This window comes from Phallusia mammillata, chromosome 5 (assembly GCF_965637545.1).
Source record: "Phallusia mammillata chromosome 5, kaPhaMamm4.hap1.1, whole genome shotgun sequence".
Taxonomy (NCBI): domain Eukaryota; kingdom Metazoa; phylum Chordata; class Ascidiacea; order Phlebobranchia; family Ascidiidae; genus Phallusia; species Phallusia mammillata.
Genome location: NC_137256.1, coordinates 12,834,211 through 12,856,131, shown reverse-complemented (window position 1 = coordinate 12,856,131; position 21,921 = coordinate 12,834,211). Strand labels below are relative to the sequence as shown.

General features: G+C 39.6%; 1 protein-coding gene across 1 annotated transcript; it reads right to left on the bottom strand.

The window, feature by feature from the left end:
• Nucleotides 1–272: 272 nt before the first annotated feature.
• On the bottom strand, nt 273–21,664 carry LOC145228824 (plexin-B2-like). Its single transcript, XM_080094016.1, has 38 exons — nt 21,353–21,664; nt 20,085–21,145; nt 19,812–20,015; nt 19,626–19,748; nt 19,442–19,542; nt 19,071–19,194; nt 18,671–18,857; nt 18,495–18,609; nt 17,962–18,175; nt 17,540–17,650; nt 17,125–17,209; nt 16,515–16,693; nt 16,105–16,253; nt 15,749–15,854; nt 14,515–14,648; nt 13,819–13,980; nt 13,321–13,405; nt 12,519–12,633; nt 11,792–11,982; nt 10,846–11,019; nt 9,550–9,778; nt 8,905–9,044; nt 8,462–8,592; nt 8,228–8,287; nt 8,083–8,154; nt 7,760–7,829; nt 7,553–7,699; nt 6,713–6,881; nt 6,264–6,373; nt 5,764–5,815; nt 4,365–4,423; nt 3,830–3,976; nt 3,596–3,753; nt 2,589–2,736; nt 1,670–1,734; nt 1,525–1,600; nt 1,042–1,116; nt 273–979 (listed from the first exon to the last, which is right to left on the bottom strand). The coding sequence occupies exons 1-38, from the start codon at nt 21,486–21,488 to the stop codon at nt 875–877; spliced, it is 5,769 nt and encodes a 1,922-aa protein (XP_079950142.1). The 5' UTR covers nt 21,489–21,664; the 3' UTR covers nt 273–874.
• Nucleotides 21,665–21,921: the final 257 nt, after the last annotated feature.

Genomic DNA, 21,921 nt, shown 5'->3' with positions numbered 1-21,921 from the left:
AGCTTCATCAGCGTTTTTTAGGCCGTGAAAGTTTGTTCTAGAGCCGAGCTGTATCTTATGGAAGATAAAAAGTGCTCTTTCATGAACCGAGACTGGCTCCCATTTCGTTAGCGCGGCGTCCATACGTCCACTGCTTGCCTAACCTTACAAACCACAGACATGGACAAAAGAAGACATGCAAAGGATTTGTAAACGTTGCGTGCTGTTTTTTGGTCAAGGTGTCTCAAAACTAATAGATAGCTTTCTCTACTGGGTTCGGGCAATTCTAACTGTTGTCAAAGGCTTCAAATTTTAATTGGAAATGTCAAGCATGTTGAAATGAAACGAAAAGTTTGATGACTAACGCCTGCTGGAAATATTTGCTGCAAACAATAAGAAATAATGAAAAAAGAAACGATTCAAATATTGCAATGTGTCACACAGTACAAAATACAACCGGTTGATGCAAATACAACGACTGCTTTTAATCTTAAAAATCAAATTGAAGACATACTCGGTACGAAACACCATCAGTGTAAATAACGCGATAGGGACAAATTATGAAACTTTACTCACAAAACACAATTTGATTTGCAAGGCTGATAAAATGTTAAACTACACAGGTAAGTAAAAAGAATACAAAAAACATACAAAGTCAAAAGTAAGGACGTTTGGAAATAGGCAGAATTAAAATACACCAGAGACGGGAACGTTGCGATACTTTAAGGACAGATAAATTCTCGACCTTCACAGTGATTCTGTGCTGGCCAGACAAAACGCAGGTTTATCACTGATTTGATAAGGAGTAACTAAGACTGACATTAGACAAACACCCTTCCGCGGCGATATCGCCGCCATTAACGGCGTCCCTGAGTTGAGTCGATGAGATCAATCGTCAAACCATGGTAGTACAACAACTGCTGTCGCCCAGTTTTTGACAAATTACCTCAACCGACTTGGCAAAGTGTTCTTTTTCGTTTTCTCGCAGACTGTCGGTAACCTGTGGATATTAAATGAATGTGTATAATTGTCTCTGCGGTTCATAAACAAACCTTTTTATACCTGTTCACGATATTTTATGAGATAGCTGGAAAGCATTTGTGCTGCAGCCATTTCGTTCAGCTCTCCTCCATATTCCTATCAAGATAAAAAAGGGTTTGTTGACAAAAATAATGCTAAAGCGTTAAGCATTTAACCACCACTTGCATGTACATCGCGTGTTTACAAACCAATGAGGTTAATCGGGTTGATAAAAACAACGCTCCACAAGTTTTGAGCTCTTAATACTTTCTATTTTACCCCAAATGCTCCGAAATGCCTTACTTAGACTTGCTTATGACAACCTTTAGTGCAATAGAAAAATGGTCAGTAAAGGATGCAAACTACGTAAACAATAAATTTCCCCAACTTTGGTAAACAGTTGTGCACCATCATCTTGTTTTGTTTAAAATGGAAGTAGAGTATCAGCTTTAGATGTTTACAGTTTGAATTTATGTAGAAATAGGTGGTGGGCACATAACAGTTATATACATATGTTTTACTTACGGTGGATCTTTTGCGGAGCACATCATTCATTTCCTTCTCACTCAAAATTGCAGTGTTGGAAACGTTCACAAAAAATCTGAAAGAGTTTGAAATGATTTTGTGAATCATGTTAAGCAATACAAAAAGAAGCGGCTACTCTACTTACTCTTTAACCATCACTTTGTAATGTTCGGCATCCTTGGCATAGAGAAGCTTGTTTGAGGGAGAATCCTAAAAAATACAAATAAAATCGCTTTATCATTTACAGGCGCATGTGTATTGATGGTTTGTGGTGAGTAAGAGTAACATGGGCTTTACGAAACCTTTACACACATTTACATGATTGTGGTGTGAGTTGAAAGCGGGTCAAAGAACCCGGCCCGAACCCCAAAGAAGCCCAATTCCACGGCCGAACCCGTTTTCTTCAAACTAGAGCGCGAACCAACACGAAGTTCTACCCGACTTACACCTCTGTTCTTTTGACAAGAAGCAAACCGCAACAAAAAACAAAGCGGTACTGATATTTTGCCAAAGTCTTGAAGTGGCCATTTACATGTCAATCGTCAATAAAGAAAAATACAGATCAAAAATATGCCTAATGTATTTGTACAATACTAGTCAAGGTTTGACCTTAATCAGATTACGTTTACCGTTTAGTAGCATGTAAGTTATATTTCTTTAGAGAACTTGTTTGTACGCTTTAGTTGACCCAGACTAAGTTTCGATTTTCAAAGCAGTTTTGAAAACCGAAAGTGGGCTGGGATTTGTATCTACGCGTGATCGTATAGACCAAGTTCAGGTTTTTAAAGCAGTTTAGAAAACCGAAAGTACCAGTAGTTCGCCGAAACCTTTGATAGTAAACAGAAAGTAAAAAAGAGCACATAGCCATTCAACAACAACTGATAAAGTGTTAGGAGTCACACTAACTTAGTGACTGTAACGAGCCAGCAAACAACTCATGTGCTACCTATAAAACATCAAATCATGTTTTGAATGGAATGACGTAGCGTTAAAGTGCTGCAATACTGCCGGGCGACACCATTGAAGGTAAAGATAGCTTAAAGTGAGAATGAATCAGGACTTACGTGGCCGAGCTTCCTGTTGCTAGTTGTACATGCATCCATAAAGGCTTGTGTGATCACGTTGAGGCAAGTGTCAACGATCGCCGTTTTGTTTGTGTCATAGATAAATTCGGGATTCTTAAGCACGTTCACCCAGTACCGAAGTAACAAGCTGCATTTTGGATAAATATTGTAACATTATTACCATTTATGTTCTGTGTGTTATACAAAGCACGCATTCTATTAGTTTTGGCAAAAATATTTGTCGTCAAATTATTATAAAAACATGCACATAAAGAGGTATCATAACAAGCCAGGTCTGCAAGAGGTCTATTTTGAAACTAAACCCGTCTTTAGATGCATTTCCGTTATGCTAAACCAGTGGGCTAAAAAACATGATTGAAATTTAAATAGGGTGGTGATTAGGGATGTGCCAAAACTACAAATGTTCTGTTTGGTCGAGCACCGAGCATCTCACTTTAATGCTCGGTGCTCGGCCGAGAACGCTCGGTGCATTATGACGTCACAAAAATCCCCTTTCTACGTATTAGCTCTACAAGATCTCTTACGTCACCGGCGATGTTTTATTAAGCTGTACATGCCCTTTAAGTATGCGTTTTTCCACTATCTAATACATTTGAAAAATCATTTGTTTTTGTTCATAGACACCCTTTAGAACACTAGTTTCGTATGTTAGCAGGGCATAAATATGCAAATTTAACGCTCGGGTCAGTTTGTGCAACTGCTCGGCCGAGCACCGAGCATTAAAAACAGCGATGCTCGGTACCGAGTACTCGGGTTCCGGCTCGGCTCGGCCCATCCCTAGTGGTGATCGTTTTGAAATATATCACGTGTATTATAACAGGATATAGATTAGTATGTAGCTAATTATGGGCGCAGACACTATTCTGACTCACATCGTTTAAACTTCCTCTTGTTAGTAGGAGTCAGTAATGACTTTAGCAGTCAGTAAAACCATTAAGTCATTTCCCATAAATTGTAGTGTTTATGGGGTTTTTCTGTTTTGTCACCTGTTCGTTTTCCAAATGTGAATGACTTCAGGGTCGCTAACTTTGTGCTTGGCTGCCTCGGCATCCAAATACTGGAAGAAATATCTCACGGACTTCGGGAGCGGTTTTGGACACAAAATGGCGCTAAAGACACCATCAACGTACTCTTGGAGTGTGGTCTGGTAAACAAAAGAAATTTGACGATAACGGTTGTGCCAAATGGGTTATCAGGCAATTAAAAGCGGATTTTCCCACCTTTGCACGAACCATCCGCGTAAGATACATTTCCTGGAATGGTCGTTTCATCAGATTGTCGATGACAGTATTGGCTTTTTTTCCACTGTTATTATCATCATCCATTCCTATTCCCCCGTTGGCCGATTCGTCGTCACGTGGATGAATCTGTGGTAATTGATTGGTCGATTTATTTGTTTCGATAAAGCAATTAGATTGCTTTACAGGACAGCAACAACATCGCGCTGCTGTCTGGTAAGGAAACCGCCTATCGATTTTTTAATGGCTGCCCAACGATTTCATCTAATATCAAGCGGCTCACAAATACTGCTTTATTCGAAATGCTACTTTGTAACTTCGCAAAGTGGCCCTGGTACAACGTGACATGTTGATCCCTGATGGAGGCAACCAGCACAGTTAGCGACAGCCAACAATTTCCTTGATTACTGTTGTAGTGCATGGTTTGGTCAGGGGTCGGGTTCGTCTTTTCAATGCATGGGTCGATACGAGTTTTAACACACGCTCGTGCTACAAGCTCACAAGGTTCGCAACTTACCAGATGATACAAAGTCCTTCTTTCGTTTGTCAGCAACGGCGCTTTGGAGTCTTGTGATGCTGCAAAATGAAACATTGTTTGCATTACATAAGCATAAAATTGGGCTTGCCCATACTCATCAGCACTTTTTTGACAAACAATAACAGCTCTTCTAATGAGCCAGCCTTGTTGTGGCAATATTATGCAGGCAATACACTGGATCCATTTGAAACAAATCGGTGCAGATTCTAGATGTATTACACTCGAAATGCCAAATTGACATAAAATTAAGAATTATTAGGCAGCAGTCAATTGCGGTTCCTGATTTGCTCAACAAATGGCTATATTTTCATGCACAGTGCGAGATAAGCATAATTTGCACATACTCGCAGGCGGAAGTTTCAGTCTTTTCAGCGCCTGTTAGTTAAACGCAGCCATCCACATACATTGTATGGGTCAGCACATACCATATGCGCCGCAGCAGCGGTCTACAGTACATTACATTTGTTTGATAGGAAACTAATCAGTCTGAAACATAATTCCGTTCACATGACGCCTCGCAATCACCATGGAACTGTTGTGCAGCGCAGGCACCGTTGTAGGCTTGCTTCTTACACTGGGATTATATTGTCCAATGCAGTGTGCTAGGGGTGGGCGTTTGCCTTCCAGCGATTAATTTGGCATGCACAATCCTTTGCACAAATTTTATTGTTTGCATTCAATAGTGTGGTGATTGAAATGTGCAGCTGTTTTGCGATTGATTAGTCAAAATTAATGTAGTCTGGGCGTACACTGCAACTTGAAATTGCGCAATTATGGCGGAAAACCAGTGCATGCAATCCCAAAAGACTAAGGATTCCAAAACTACTAACTGCGTGAAATATCGGGAAGGTGTATATCGAAACTGTAGTTGCGATCAAGAAACTGCTCGAAGCCTCCGCGTTGGCTTTCATCATCTTTCGGTTAGGACAAAACAACAATGAATTACAACGTCGGTATTGGTTGACTTTGTTTCATAACAGCAAAAGCTAGCTGAGTATTTTGTTTACTTGACACAGCACAACGAATTAGTCAACGGGTTGGAAGTGACGTAAGCAGAGCGACAACAATAAAGGCTATGACCCACCCGAGATGTCACTTTACATCCCAAGCATAGACGCTATTCTTGTTATTCTACACACTCTTAGACCGCTGATTTTGGATTCAGTAAAATATACGGATATCGTTTCCACTTCATTTTATACACAGTTATATATGTTTTATACAGTGATTCATAAATTTTAAAAGATGTCTTCAAATTTATTGTGTTTTTTTTCCGTATGAGGACTGCAATCATAAATGCGTTTAATTTATACACAGTGTATGGAAACGACAGAAATTCCCACGTAAAACAATTCCAAATACATAAATAGCAATTTACCTGGCGTTTCTTCCCCGGGTGGGCGAAGGATAGCTGTTGCATTGTTGGGAACCTGTACAAAAAACAAAAGCGTTCCGGATATTTAATCATCGCGATTTCGCCACCCATCATGTGATTGACAGCTGTAATTAATGACAGCTTTTTGCCTGACGAGCGTGCGGCTTGTCACCCATCATAAGTGGTCGAGACAAACGCACCAAAGACGCAATGGCTAATTGCCGCCAATAGGAGGAGCATATTTCACAATACCAACATAATAACGTTTACTGCGGCAAAAAAGCAAGAAATATGTTTGTGATCATTTGTTGAAATATGTGTTTTGGTTAAAATACACGCAATTTCTTGTTCCATTTTTGCCGATTTTTGATAGAATTTGTACGACTTTATGGCGCACAATTTTGGGCAATTTGTACGACGTTTTTGCAATCATATCTTTCAAGAACCTAAAAAGGTAAACAATTCCCCCTATCGCAAAATATACATTAACCGTTTATGCTTACGTTATAATGCTTCAGTGTATTAAGTTTGGTATAATATCCGTCTTTTTCCGATGTGGCATCAATATCGGAAAGAACTATTCCTTCTCTTCGGTCAGTTGAGCTCAGTAGTTCTGTAATCGGAAAGAAATACGTTGCGACATATTGTTGCGGAGAATGACAACACACCAGTTCTACGTAGGCCGGTTCACCCGGGTTTATCGTGAATGCGATTTACGTGGTGTGACATATGGGCTCCGAACAGTCGAATTTTATATCAAATTTTGGACTGGTCCCAATAAAAATAGAGCATTACACCAGCAAGCAGCGTTATTAAATATTATTTAAGAGGCATATGTTATATTAGCATTGTGCCACTGTTGCCAAAATCTCTACATACACCCGTTGCATTAAGACTGTGGGAAATGCCGTTTGGACACAAAACAATGATTAACAGAAATCTGTAAACGAACCTAACTGCAGATCATCCGGCTTTGGACATTCGCTGTAAGGACGATCCTTATACACAGCTTCAATGATTTTCGTCTTTGCTTGAGTAATTGTGTCCACGTTCACAACTTTCACCTCCACAGTCGATTTATCGCGATCTGACGTACCATCATCAATACATGCGCGCAAAATCTACCATAAAACATGTGCTGGCGTGTTAACATTTTTGGTCCCAAGCACAAATTAAAGCTGTTTTTAAGTGAGTTATTTTAAGCGTAAGTTTCACAAATTTGTTGGCATAAATGGACCCCGTTTGAAGCTTTAGTGCAGTTGCAAAGTGACAAACTATCTAAAATATTAACGAACAAAATGGTCAGAAGTAAAGGTAATTTATATTTGGCCAAGTACCCAAGAAGGCTGCGTGTAGTTTAATGCAACACACTCTTTCTCAATTCTTAGGTTTTTATCCCCATAATGTTAACGTAATACTGTATGTATGTGTTCGGTTATGACTGACGAGTGTACAGTCATACAACATAACTTCGTTTTGTAGCTACATCAAAACGTTTGCCAAGGTTTAAAGTACAGCTGTAAGTGAACATGTGGTCCCAAGGCCAGCTTTGTACAAGCCTTGCGGTCTGGCCATTTTCCAGCGGTAAACCGCCTGTGACCTCGGGGATTTCCTGTCGACGTCTGATTATACGAAGCCGGTGTCCGCAAACAAATGTACATCAGGCCGAAGGAAACATAAGTTAACGTATACTGTGCGATGTGAGTCCATTGTTTACGAGCTAATTCCGTAAAAGGTGGTCCACTGTAACTTGCGTCATCGCTCGCACCAATAACACAACGAACCTACGTACCACGGTTTCATGCGATATCTCGGAGCCAAGCAGCGTCATCTCGTTCAGGCTGTTCATCGCTTTGTTGGCAATGACGTCACATGGCGCGCTCGACACGAGATAGTGAATCGACTTGGTGAGCAGAAAAATCGGTTTCCCGGCGCTCTCCTGGCAATGCAGCGTAAATTAATACGTCTAAAAATATCTCAACGTAAACTGGCTACATACCTTGATGCAATCGTCATAGAGGGTGATAGACAGCCAGTGGGAAACCATTTTCTCCACAACCGACTCAGATCTGCGACAAGTTGTGCGTAAATTAAAAGTTAATTTTCAGACTGGTGTTTGTCTGAGAATTTCCAAATGCAATTACTTGAAAATTGCGTCTTAATGTTAAAACATATTTAATCAAAATCATTTTGCCTTCACAGCAAACCCCTCTGTGTTTACATTTAAATAGGAAGGGTATGGAAAATGAGCTGCAGACAAACAATCATTGCGGGAACATCAACAAAATCCCCGGGATTTTTGACCAAAACAATAGTGCTTACCTTCTCAAAAGCAGCTTGGGATTTTTGGCAACGTGTTTTTCAATCAAATGCGACAAGAGCTCGAACATAATCCTGCAACAAAACAAGGGACGGTTTAATAGAGGTTTAGTAAGGGATATGTTATACACATGAGCGTTTGACATACTTGGTGTAGTAGGGGAGATCCGACAACAAGCAAGCTGTCAGGTATGACGCTACACTTCCTCTGCGGAAATAAAAGCAAATTTACAAATAAGGGTAACACATGTTCGATAAATTTAAAGCACAACGAGCATTTGAAGTGTGCTTCTTTGACGAAGCACGACTAACTTTTTAATGCAGTTTGGGTTGCAGAAATATTTTTATGCAAACCCTAAAAATTGATAAAGTGCACACTTACTTGTCTTGCACGGTAAAGCGGCGTTGCTCTTCCAGAATGCGAATAAACGTTATGAGAAAATCCCTTTTCTTTAAAAGCAGCAGCCAATCATTGAGAGCCTCCATCGTGTTTACAGGTTCGTGTTGCAATGCCTGCAGGGCGAAAATAGCAGTGTACAAAATATAGGACATAAATTAAAGCTAAACTTTTGGAAAGAATGTAAAGCATTCTTCATCAAAAGAGGGCGCTTTTCATTTTGAAGGGTGATCATTTCGAAAACCAAATAGAAATAAATAAAATTTTCTACACAAACGATTTTGTGTACCAAAAGAATATGCCAAAACAAAACAGTAGCAAGACCTCGATACTGAGTTCAAAAGCAGACTCTAATAAGAGGAAATACGGGCTACTTCCTTTTACCATGCCGCTTGTAGGATATTAAGGCTAAACAGAGGTCAACGTACCGTGCGGTCCTGTACGGGATGGCCGGTTGTCTTGTTAAACAGGGTTTGAGTAAAATAAGACGTTGTAGGCAAGTACGTGATACGATCCGATAAATTGTCAGTGAGGTTGGTCATGTAGCCGACCTGCAGCTCGTAGTAAGCTGTAAAATCCAATGCTTTGTTGTTATAAAAATAATACAAAAATACATTGAAATATTGACATTTATTGATACGTCACACTACCACTCGACTTTTCTCAACGATATTAATTTGCAAACAAGTTATAAAACACATGGATTCGTTTTTGTGCTAACTTAAGCAAACAAAATCACACTAAGGTTTGGCACGCAAGGTGGTGTTTCATGGCACGCCAACCAATTTGCGTGTTTATATTGAAGTACTACTTTAACCTGTTGCACTGCTTGTTTTCAATTTTTATCATGTCATTCTCTTAAAATTCCACCTACAAGCACAAAACACTTTCTGCGAGCACCTGGCACAAACCGCTATTACCCACAAAAATATTGGCACGCGAAGCCATTACCACATGAAAATAACAAGTAAATCGGCACGCGCGGTAGTGACTGTTACTGGTGACGATGTTTATTAAAATTTTGTAACAAAAATGGGAAAATTATTTTGGAATGTTGGTAAAACGCAACCTACCGTTTCTGGCAGTCTCCCTTGTTTTATTTTCCAGGTCGTCGAGTTTGCTCATTATCAATTTTCTTTCTCTTTTTTGCTTTTTCTTTTGAACTCGATATCTGACCAGAAGAATCAGTATAACGGCCAGCATCACCGCAGCAACAGGGATGATAATATACATAAAAATCTGTTCAGTTCTTTTGCAATACACGACATTGGGAACCTCGTCCGTCCAGTTTCCAGATGAAACCTAATAAAATTGAAATAATGTATTTATAATAGCCTAAATTACGACATGCGTTTTAACACAAATATAAAAAAGTATAAAAACGATATGTCGCTATATTGACTTTAGGCTACCTCCCTCTACTAGCACAATGTTACAAGGCCTACACCGTGGGATAAAACAAGACTTTTTTTGTAAAAGTTCTTTCATACGGCCGAGTGCACTGGACAAAAAGCGCTATATTTGAAGTATGTGCAAATGATGTGGGCTGAACGTTTTATGGCAGATGTTGCCTAAACATTTTCTTTTAAGCCACAAATTGGCCAAACAGTTAATAAGTATCAATCCCCAGATATTTTAGTCCGCCCTGAAGTGTTATTGTTGCTAAACTAAAAATTGTTTTATGGACGCCTGATGCCTTAATAATTCAGTCTAGGCCGCTTTTATGGCGCGCTATAAAAAATTGGTGACAGGCGTGTCATGCAGATGGCTTGCGGGTCACGAACCGACATAACGCGCCGAAAACGAGCTTCACGGAAGGAGAGCACGTCCGTTTCTTCGCACTGTGCGTTACGTTTGGTCATGGGCGGGATTTAAAGGCAGTTTGGGCTATTTTCGAGCACAGATAATTTACAAAATACCACGTCTTTAGTCATGTAACGGTGATGGCGGCATAACTTGTTTGCAGTAAGGTGAATTTTACGGTCTGTTAAGCTCACATGAGGGCATTTGGTAAAGACTACTGCTTAAACGAAGCAAATTTTAGAACGTTCTACACGATTGCGCAACAATGTCAACGTGAAACTATACAAGATGTTTATTTCCACAATACACTTATATTTTAAAATAATTTGTTCTTAACAACTAAATATCCTAATTGGAACCAGCAACCGTTCTGGTTTTGGTATTTTATTGTATATCTGGGCCATTTTTCGTAGTTGTGGCATCAATGTATAAGACAAGCAATAAAAAGGAACGAAGTAAACGGTTAATGGATGCATTTCTATAGGGTTAACTTAACAAACACAGACCATAGACGGTACTACATTGAAATAGGCACAAATTGGACAAACAACTTTTTTCGACATTACCTGTATGGCAATTTTGTTGTTTTCGTACTGCTTTAGACGTTTTGCTTGTGCACGACAGAAAAGGGAAGATGGTTCGATGAATGATACCACACAAGGGATTGGCGCGGTACTGGAAAGAATTAGCGCTACCTGATAATCAGTTTTCTTAGAATTGGCGTTAGCAAATCCGGTCCCCTGCAAAAATAGGCATACTTAACGCGTTAGCCGTAAATCAATTGATGCACAGAATCTGCCTGGGTAACAAATTTCCTGGTATGCATTAACGCTGTTAAACATTTCACAAATCCAATATTACATAAATTATCAATTTTGTGGTAAAAACGGAATCATATACAGAACATGTAATCGATTTAAAGCTAAACAGATCAGCTTTCATAATTGGCAGATTTTGGAGAAAAAACACTAATTACTAAAATTAGCCCTAATACCAACGCCTTGTCGCACGAAAGTGCTTGCAATGTCAGCTTAAATCAGGATTTCGTATCTTGCAATGCCGACATACATCACAACAAAATACAAGCCAAAAATATTGCAGTGATAGACGTGAAATGTGAAACTGAAAATTCGGACAGTCTGGCAATCAATAGGTAGTATGTATTCTTAAAGTAGCTTGACGTGCAGGCTCGTAAGCCAGAGTTTTTTTTGTTGCATTATAAATAGGCTTCTTTTATTTAATTTGCAACTGACAACAGAAGCATCACAGACAACGATGTACAGCTTAAAAGGACGGTGAAGCAAGTCTTCGTACACAATAATCGAACTGTGGTTAATTCACCTTTAGCGTCCTAACCACTGACGTAAAAAACCGACAGGTTTCCTGGAATCCAAAAGGTTTCATGTTGCATACTTTACACAGTCAGCTACTGTAAATATTTACACCAGAAAGATCTTGCTCAAATTGAAAACCCTTTAAAAACCAATAACAAGTAATGTTCGCTTTACTGACCTGAATTTGAACGACTACAGTGTCTGCAGCTGAAGACTGTGTGTCGTTGCCATCATCAACTCCCACTCCAGCTGATGTGGCACTTGCGCAGGGAAGTTGAGAAATTGACTTGAGTTGAGGATTATCCTGAAACTTCACCAGTCCAGCCGCTATCGTTTGTTGCCCGTTGAGTACAATTGATACATTGTATGCTGTGGATGTAGTTTAATTCACTTTATTATTTAGTGCCTCGAAATTGTTTACCTTTATATATTTTACCTAGATAAATCTTTGTAAAATACTGTATAAGCCTACCTACAATTATTTGAACGTTTGTTTGAACCGACCAAATAAGGCTGATCATGTTTTATGTTATCTACAGAATGATGGTAACAGGAAACTCGGTGATATTGAGCTTGTAAACACGCTATACTATGCGGTCGTTCGGTTTTAGCATATAATGTTAAGGTACAAAATTTTAACACGAAGATGGATCCGTATACTGCATTTTAAAATTGTAAGTTTTTTTAATCGCGTATTACGCATGTGTAGAGAAAAGTACTACATCTAGTGGACCAAGATGGCACAAAATATATATTTCAAACATTCCCAATCAAAAATGCATTCCATTCAGCTTTGTCATAAATCGGTTACAAACTTGTTACTTTTGTCGATTTAAAGTCTAGGAACTCTAAAAGGGGACTAGGAGGTCAAAAAGGCAGGTTTCGAATTTTAAAAGGTAACTTACAGCGTTTTGTTGTTGAGGAAGGAGAAACGTTGCGTCGTTTCCTATTGCCGCTCACTCGTGGCTCCTGTGGCATAGGACAACTCACCACAGACGATGTTCTGTTAATCCGACACGCCTGTAGCCGAATAAAAAGCGTGAGTAAACACACAAGCACGCAACCACCTAAAAATTGTGGAGGACTTGCTTACGGCCACAGCAATACAAATTGTTTATTTGTGGCAATTCTGTGTGACTGTCAAGTGATTAGGGAAGTAGACTAAAATTCTCAGCTTTCGTTATTATCAATTTTATTTTTGGAAACAAAAAACAAACAGGAAACTTCTTTTGCTGACAAAAACTATCAAAAATTTTTTCAACCGAAAAGATAAGTAAATCTTTAACAAACGAAAGAAAGGTATCTTACGTTTTAAAGAGTATATATCCAATTAATGTAAAAATAGTGCACATAGCTAAATTGGCCTATCCAGCAATATCTGCTAAGAAGTGGTTTAGTTTGTACTGTTACAAATTGGTCAAGGTTGGTATTCAAAGAGGTGGACGAGCAAGGCAGTATATCTGATCAACCGGCACGAATCCTAATAGTTTTACTACACGTGAAAGATCAAACAGGTTGGAAAAACCACTGTGACCGATTGTATTATAATTACTCTGCTGAAACATGACCAAACCCAGCCCTAACTGACCACATAATTACTGACCGCGTTTATGACACAAAGTGGTTTTGGCAACTACGGGAAACAACGGTTAGGCTTCAACACGTAAGTTCAATGAGACCAAAAATGTTTTCTTTTGTTTAGGTTACCTGAGGTTTTCCGCCGTCAACAAGAAGTGACGCGGTCTGGACGCCCCTGACGTCATTGAGTTGAATGTCCACCAGACGACCTCCACTGAAATACGAAACAGAAAATAAACAACAATACGTTAAGCGTTCCTTCTTTTGATGGGAAATGGTTTCAATCCGTAAGATCCTTCATCACCAGTATAGTGAAAATTTCGTTTATTGTTCTAATTTTTTGGCTGATACTTTACCAAGAGGGGGCAAATTTTGGCTGATACTTTACCACATCAAGAATTTGTTAGATATGAAGCCATAAATCGTGTACTTCACAATTGAGTTGCCTAAAAGTTAAAGCATTAAACGATGTCACAAATCCCCACGCTGCCACTTTAATTAGGTTTGCTGCTAAATATGTTAAATTGAGGTACACTGAAATTCCAAGTGGGGGGCAAGTGCCCCCTCTTGCCCCTACGTGGCGGCGCCCATGATTGTTGCCCTGTGTAAATCAAAATAAATAGGTACCTGCTAAAGCTGTTGATGTCAGCTTTCTGTGTGATACGGGGAATTGAAAAATACTCCAGGGGAACTTTAAGGGTCACCGTAAATCCATCGACCTCAACTTTTGCAGTATAATTCCCGGGCAATGTTGTTTCGGGGCTTTTGCACACAAGCGTAGTTTCATTGCTGTTGATAAACCAAGAGGTCAAAAATGTACGAACAATGATTAATTATGTTAGAGTTTACACGAGGGGTATGCCAACAACTTTGTGTTGCTAGTCATTGTTAATCTGTCATTTTTGATGAAAGCAACACAACTTGGTACATAAGCGGATAAAAAAAATTCCTAGTCATAACAATTTTAATTAAACAAAACTCTAAAACTGTCTATCAATGATCCAAAAAGCACAAATTTACTAGCTATGTTTATCGTTCTGGGGTAATTGCAGCGTTTGCCTTTTTCTGTGTTTTTGTCTGCGTCCAATAGCATCCGGCCCAGTAACGAAGCCAAAACGTTAGTCAGCGCACACAGCATCATACCAGGGAACTGTCAACAGCCAACAACAATTTACCAACGTCACTTCTTAGTGCTTATTGGACGTCATACTTGCCAAAATAAAAATACTGCTGAAATTAGCCCCAGTGATAACTGAAATTATAAGTGTCACTTCACACAGAAAACTAAAACCTAGCTGCCTGTTTAACGAAACATAAACTTACCGGTAACTGCAGGTGTTTGAGTTTCCGTTGACTACAATCCGGGCACTGTTGCCGACGTTTAATCCGCTGCCCGATACAGTTACCTCTGCTTTGCTGATCACCTCTGTCGGTGCAATATCTTTGACAGTAACAATCTTGTAACAAAAATCAATGGTCAGTTATGTGCCATAAGTATTAATACTAAAACCACTTTCATTACAGTAAGACTAGTTGAATGGTTTGTAAGGAAAGTTTTAGTGATGGGACGAGTACCCGGCACTCGGTACTTGGTATCGAAACATTTTGTCTCAGTTTTCGATACCAACGTGCGAGTACCGAAGGCCGATTTACACCATATGAATACGGGCAACTTTATGCCCATATTTGCTTCGGACAGCACAAAACTGGAAAAAAGTCCCGTCAGTTTACGTATATCTTTTTCGCTATCACGCGGGGATTACAATTTTCGGCATGTGTGTGTGTACACCTGTTCCCCGAGCATGGCAGATAAATTAACCTGTGATATACAACTAAGTACAACACCACACTTAAGTACTCGGTATCGAAGGTATATACATGCAGTGTTTTTTTTCCGAAAACCGAAACGGTCCCCCAAATTTCTCCAGCGGTTTCCCAAATAAGCAAATATGGCTATTTTTTGGTATTTAAATGAAACACTTGCGGTCTCTTAAAACTACTTAGCGGTCACCCAAACCAAACCTTAAAAAAAACCCTGTATACATGTGGTACTCGTACTCGGTATCGGTACTCGCTTCAAAACCTGGTATCGTCCCATCACTAGAAAGTTTACTATGTGGCAAACTTTGATTTGTTTAAGAGCAGAGTGACGATAGCCAGTTCAAGATTAATTTCTTATTCTTCGCGGCAATTTTGAATCTCAACATCATAAACGTCGGTTAATCGTTAACCAGTTCCTCTGGCCAGTATCACACGAGATACCAAAAACAAACAGTAAAATGGCGTTTAAACAAACACCATGGCCTTCTCTGAAATGTGCAACGAATGCTTCCGTTATTATAGACGCGTGTACTGTACAATACAAATGGCCAATAATAATTCAACATACAGGCTATGTTGTGCGCGACGTCTGCGTTTGTAGCCTAATTCAATTAATTCCCAGTTCCGTCGTGCTGTGACTTAAAACGCACACATGACTCACTGGCAAAAACGCCTCCTCTGAAATGGCTAACACGAAAACAGTTAATATCCTATAGAAATTCATGGAAGTACTTACTCTGTAAAAGAAACGATTAGTGGAATAAACAGCCCGACTGTAGTTGGTTTGAACCATGACTCGACTGCTAAAAGATGTTTTGGCACTGGTTGTTTTGCAAACAATACTAAAAAAGAAATATAAAACAAACATTAGAGCTTTAAAAAACATAACATTTTATCTGTTACCACAATAAATACACATGTTAAAACGCTATCTTTCATGTTGTTTGACAAAAACTAACCTTAAACATGCACATACAAAATCCCTACATATTTTGCTGATTCAGCCATACGTAGTACAGTTAAGTTCAGAGTAATATAACCAACACACCGATTGTTGTAATGTTCTTGAGCTTTTTGAGCATGCAAACTTACGTTGTGGATGGCTGATATCGCTGGGGGTCCGAGATACAAGGAAGGTTGCCGATCGTTACGTTAACGATGTCAGACGCCACTGCGCCCATATTTACGCCCTGAATAGTGACGTCAGTTCCGCCTTGGACTGGGCCATTCAGGGGCAAGATCTGTTGACGGAAGTGTAACAATTGTTATGCAAGCTCAGTTATCCAGAACTGTCCACTGCCATCGTATCGGTAACATCCATGAGTCATTCCATCCTACTTTGGGAAGAGATAAGTATACTCACTTATCAAAATATGTTTTTTTTTTCTAAAGACATTTCTAGCTCGGTTCAGAAGGACACGGGACGTTACATGATGGCGCCGATTGCGAATCAATTCAGCGGAGACATGTTTTCGCGAATTGGGATTTAAAACAACGCTTACCGAAGCAATGATTGGAGCCGCGCACTGTCCTATTCCTGTCACAGCGTCTGCTGCTGGGCATTGGTTGGCTGTCAAACACTTTGATGTGGAGTTGCACCAGCGACATTGGGAAAATTTCCTCCGAAATTGTAAGCAAGTTGCGCAGTCGCGCGAATTTTTCTCACAATTGTATACAGTGGCTGAAACAAAACCGACAAAACGCTGACATTGATGGTGTTCAGTGTAATAGATAGTACCCAACATTTTTTTCCCTAAAACGTTACGACTACACTTCTGGTTTGGCGTTACATGCACAACTGCCTTTCGCACCAGATGTACAGAGTTGGAAAATCTGGTCGCAAACAGTAAACAAACCATTCCTTATTAGCAAATATATACAAATTTGCCACGCCCGTTATTTTCTTTAAATGCCAAAAAATCTACATTGAATGGCAGGACCAACATCGATTTTGGAACCCAAAGGTCACTTTAACAAATCCTAAATATCGTAAAGTTGAAAATGCTAAGTTTTCAGCCAACGGAAATGGGTAGCATTTTAACGGGCACGGTTTTCACTCGTATCGTCGTGGCCCATAGCCATCAATCACTGTAAGTAAGCATAACGCATTACCAGTCGGAGGTTTGGGCGAGTCAATGACGTAATTGTCTCTCTGCAGAAAAATACGGACGTCGTAATGCTCCCGGTCGCAGGAAAGCTGAAAGTCCAAAAATTATCAATTATGACGCTGCAAATAAGGTCATTTTATGCTCAACAGTAAATAATGACAATACTTAGGAACAAATAGAGGCACACAATGGGGAACCCTTAAACCTAAATGCAAAGTGCCTTGATAATTTTACGAGAATATAAGTTACAATTTGATGTAAATTAAGTATCAAGTCAATAAATGATAAAGATGGCTCATTGCATAATCATAGGGTACTTCAAGACATTATTCAATAAATGTTTGTAAACAAGCTGTTAAGGGATCTCATGCCAGCAACATGTTTTCAATGGACAGGGCTTCCTGAGCAAAACTACTCACCAATTGGGCAGATGCCGCGCACTCCACGGTCATAGAGTTAATATTCACAGTCGATTGTGACTTGGTTGTTCGCCCGCACACTTCGTATATACACTTGAACTCCTTAACTCCCTGCAAAACATAATAAATCGATATCTAGTTTTGTAACATACACACAAAATAGCGATATATCCGCAAGCGCAAACATAAAAGAAGATGCACTAATGCATATGAACGAAAAGTAAGTCGGTTGACAACAGGGACATTACTAGTTGGAACCAAACAAAAAGTTCAGTATTTTGTCATGTTTTAAATCATCGAAGCAACATTAAAGGAATGGAAACTAATCTAAGCCTGTACAATTGAAACAATTTCTTACAATTACACACAAATCAATTTCTATTGCACATTGTTGAATTTTTAATACAGGCAGCAAGTATTACGTTTAAGGTTGGGTTAAGATTGCTGGTGTTGAGAATGAAGGTCTTTTCAACTCCATAAGGAATGATGTGAGTTGGTGAATCGGCGAATCCGACTACAGTTGGGCATTCAGAAATAAGGTTCACCTTCGACCCATCTGTACAAGTATCGTTGGAGCACGTCTCGCTACGAATACACCACGTGCAATTCCATTTGCTGCTTTCACACGACGAGCACCTGCGTCCAAAATGTTGTTTCCTGTCACACGTTTTCCGGAAACAGCATGTGTATCGCAAGCTATTACGTAGGTCGAGTCTGCTGGTGCAGGCAAACCTACATGACTCATTTGTCCTAGTTGGGGTGCTAGATTGGCAGCTCATGTTTTAATCAAGATATGTCTTGTGATCGTAACACAGAATTATATATTAGTTTATACATTGTCAGTTTCTATCTTTGTGTTGGTGTGATTCATTTCAACCGTTATATATTCTATTATTAACTTGCATTTGTTGAATAACTTAGTTTTAGGTTACCAAGATAACAGAAAACAGCTTACATAGTTTGGTTATTCAGTTGATTGATCAAGCTACAATCGTAAACTATAATTGAATGAGCAGATTCCGCCATAACTTTCCCGTTGTAATCAATGGTCAGCGTTACGTTGACATGGTCTGGAAAAAAACAGAAAACACATGTTAACTAATTAACAACTTCTTAAACAACCAAATTTACCTGAATTTTCGTTCGCAGCCAGAGGAAGGCTTGGTCCAGGAGAAAAACTACAACTTGGAGTGCTTGGGTAATTGGTCAGAATGGAGGAAACGTCCAGGTACTTGCGACCGCCGGCCGTGCGGGTAAAACGGCAAGTAAATGATCCAGATTGTACAGGCAAAGCTGTTCCTGTAAAGCTCAGTTGCATCTGTACGAAACGGGCAGTTTTAGTTACATTGAATACTAAGACACAACTTGTGGTAAATCCTGACCGAGGCCATTGCAGACATGATACACGCGAGACACTAATTAAGAGAATACGCTCGGGACTCGACATTGCCATACAAGAGTCTGAACATGCTGATACAGTACGACAGACCCAAGTTACAAGCTGCATAAAGTTTACAGACAAAACACAAACCTCAGCTACAGAGTTGATGGATAAGTGCATTGGGTGAAACGTGGCAACAAGGGGACATTTGCCTTGATCTTGTCCAAACCCAACCCAGACATTTTCTTGACCGCACGTTTGGTTTGATGTACATCTTGAAACAGTAAGAAAATTTAACCGAGAAAATTAAAAAAAACATGTCGCATTCAAACAATTTGGCCTCGTTTGAAGTTCACAGTATTTCAGACCCGACACAGCTAAACGACGTTATATTTGCAACGTTTTTTGACATGGTCATTGGGTGTTACATGAAATGGTCTGGATTTGCTGATCATGCAATCGAAAAACAATGAAATGTATTGGCACTTAGAAAAGACTAATGTTTGAAATTAATAGCTTACGCGCTTTGCTGAATGCACCAGCCACAGTAGGGATCATTCGATGAAAGACAAGCTCCACACGTAGTGAGAGATTCGCAGTTCTCTACCTTAACCCGAAATACCTAAAACACACAATTCAAATACTCATTACTAAGCAGCACCAACTACGATACTCACGCGCCAACATGAATGCTGTTTGCTGTACCTCAGCGGACGTCAGGCCAAACACGTGTTGCTCTTGTTTGTCAATTCTCAAGTCTTTCAGTATTGCCTTCGCTGAAACTGTAATTTCTTCCGATACTACGGTTTGTGCATTTTGGTTGTGAGTCTAAATTGTTTCGCATGCGTGTTAATCATTGACAATTTTTAGGTAATAACAATTTGTTCTAACCTTAAGTATTAAACCTTTCCCCGTGCCAACAAAGAAAACAGTGTTGGTTTTAGTTTGTGCTGACACGAAGCCCGTTAGGTCGCCATAGTGGCTCGTGTTAAATGAAACCACCTCATTTATTGCGATCGGGTTACTGCTGCGGATTCCACCAATATGTTCAAAAAAAATATGATCAAGAACATTTTGCGATATGGGGCAGTTAATCTGAAACAAAAAAGGTTATATGTCATTAATATTTAACAAAATGGATGGACCGTGTAAAATTTTACTTACCCCCTTTTTGCTTATTTGAACATTTTGGCAATCTATTACTAAACCATATTTGTTCACCAATTTGGCCGCTTTATTTGGATCATCGCTTAAGCAAGACTGTCTGGCTGCGTCGAGTTTTTCATTTATATTCAAAAGTGGACTGGAGCAAATGACATGCTTGTTCAAAGAAGAATTTGTAAACAAGATAAAAAGGTTTCCGTTGGTGTATTCAGCCGCAGTGGCATTGGTAAAAGTCACGTAATTGACCTGGCAATTGATTTCGGATTCGATGTATGTAGCATAACCATCATCGGCAGTTTCAGTTTCTCCTCCACTGGAATCAGCAGTGAAAAATTGCTTGTGACAGGCACGGGAAAGTCTTGTTACCATGTTATTTGACTTTCGTAATGTGAAAACATGACTTGACGTTGACCACATATAAATAAACGATGTGCTGTCAGCCTTGCCAAACTGCACATAGTTTTTTGAATCATCCTCTTCTTTGAAGTAAGCAGCTGTGGCCCTTGGTGCTTGATAGGTTTTGATTGACATTTCTGTACATTTAGGGTCAAGGTAGTTGATGTCCACAAGATCCGAAATGCAGTCAGTCATTTTGTCATCCGCCGCACCAACGTACAACAGATCATCTTTTCCGTTGGGCTGCGCTGGATTAAGGTATACAGCGGAAGTCAATTGAATATTTGGATTGCGGACCGATAGTATAGAGTTCTCTGGGAAGCCACATTTTAGATCAGTTTCATTGGAATAAACTTGGGACACATCATTTAGCTGCAACAAGTCACACGTTCTATGTGCTGTTCCACAGGCTATGAGCATTCCTCTGCCAGCCACCAGAATCTTGTTGTAGTTATTTACGCAAAAAAGATTCTTGTTGGCCTTGCATAGGCCTGCCTTGCAATAGTGGGGGCCAGTGCAGTCGACACTATCGTTCTGAGGTCCCGTTTTGTATGTGTTCGTCAATCGAAAGTCGTTGGCGGAAATTTGCAGAATTGCATTCGTTGCTCCAACGTAAACTGTCCCATAGTTGATAATAAGTGTCTGAAGTGAAGGCTTAGTAGCAGCTGCCAAAAATAGGCCTACTTTTAATTGGTCTGTGATAGGCTACACTATAAACAATCGCTTACACTCCATGCCAGTACAAATATATGCCATTTTTTACTTTGACAATTTTTATTTGTTAAAAAATGTGTCAGAAGGCTACCAAGCTTACTATGGATACAGATCAAACACACATGTAAGACTTGAGGATATAAAAAAGAACAACTTACCATCGCAAAACGTGTTTGGTCCACTGTAAACTTGCTGCAAGTTTAAGATGTCTGCGACTGCCCGGTCTCGAACGCGCCGAGTATTTGCGGCCAGAAAACACCACACGACACAATAAAACTGCAAAACTTTTCTCATTTTAACTCGTATTTCATCATTATCAAGCAAATCGACTAACGTCCATTACACTAAGACCAACTGCAGCATATATAGTATGAATCAGATGCAACAACGGCAAAACGGCTGTTTACAAAAATTGAAACGGTAGTGCCAGCTACGACCAGACAGAAAGACGACTGAAGCGTTTCGCTCCTGCAGCAAAAAAAAAAACGCATTTTTTCGCGGTTATTTGAACGAGGTACAGTGGCGCCCCCTTCCAGCAGAACTGTGATTTCCCACAGATCCAGTTCTGAACAAACGTGTCTGAAAAGGATTGGTTTGTTACATTTTTAATCCCAATAAAAAACACAAAATCATGCGATTCGAGGAAATCAGACTTGCCTATCGGTCAACTTAATTAATGTTTGATAGTTGTTCACACAAACAACCAAATGCTTTCGGGAAAACTACA

Excerpts from the sequence above, each read along its gene's own strand:
- LOC145228824 (XM_080094016.1), bottom strand. The coding sequence starts at position 21,488 with ATGAGAAAAGTTTTGCAGTTTTATTGTGTCGTGTGGTGTTTTCTGGCC. Across the intron at positions 21,146-21,352 it reads ACCAAACACGTTTTGCGATG|CTGCTACTAAGCCTTCACTT; the intron begins GTAAGTTGTTCT and ends TATTTTTGGCAG. Across the intron at positions 19,749-19,811 it reads GGAAAGGTTTAATACTTAAG|ACTCACAACCAAAATGCACA; the intron begins GTTAGAACAAAT and ends GAAACAATTTAG.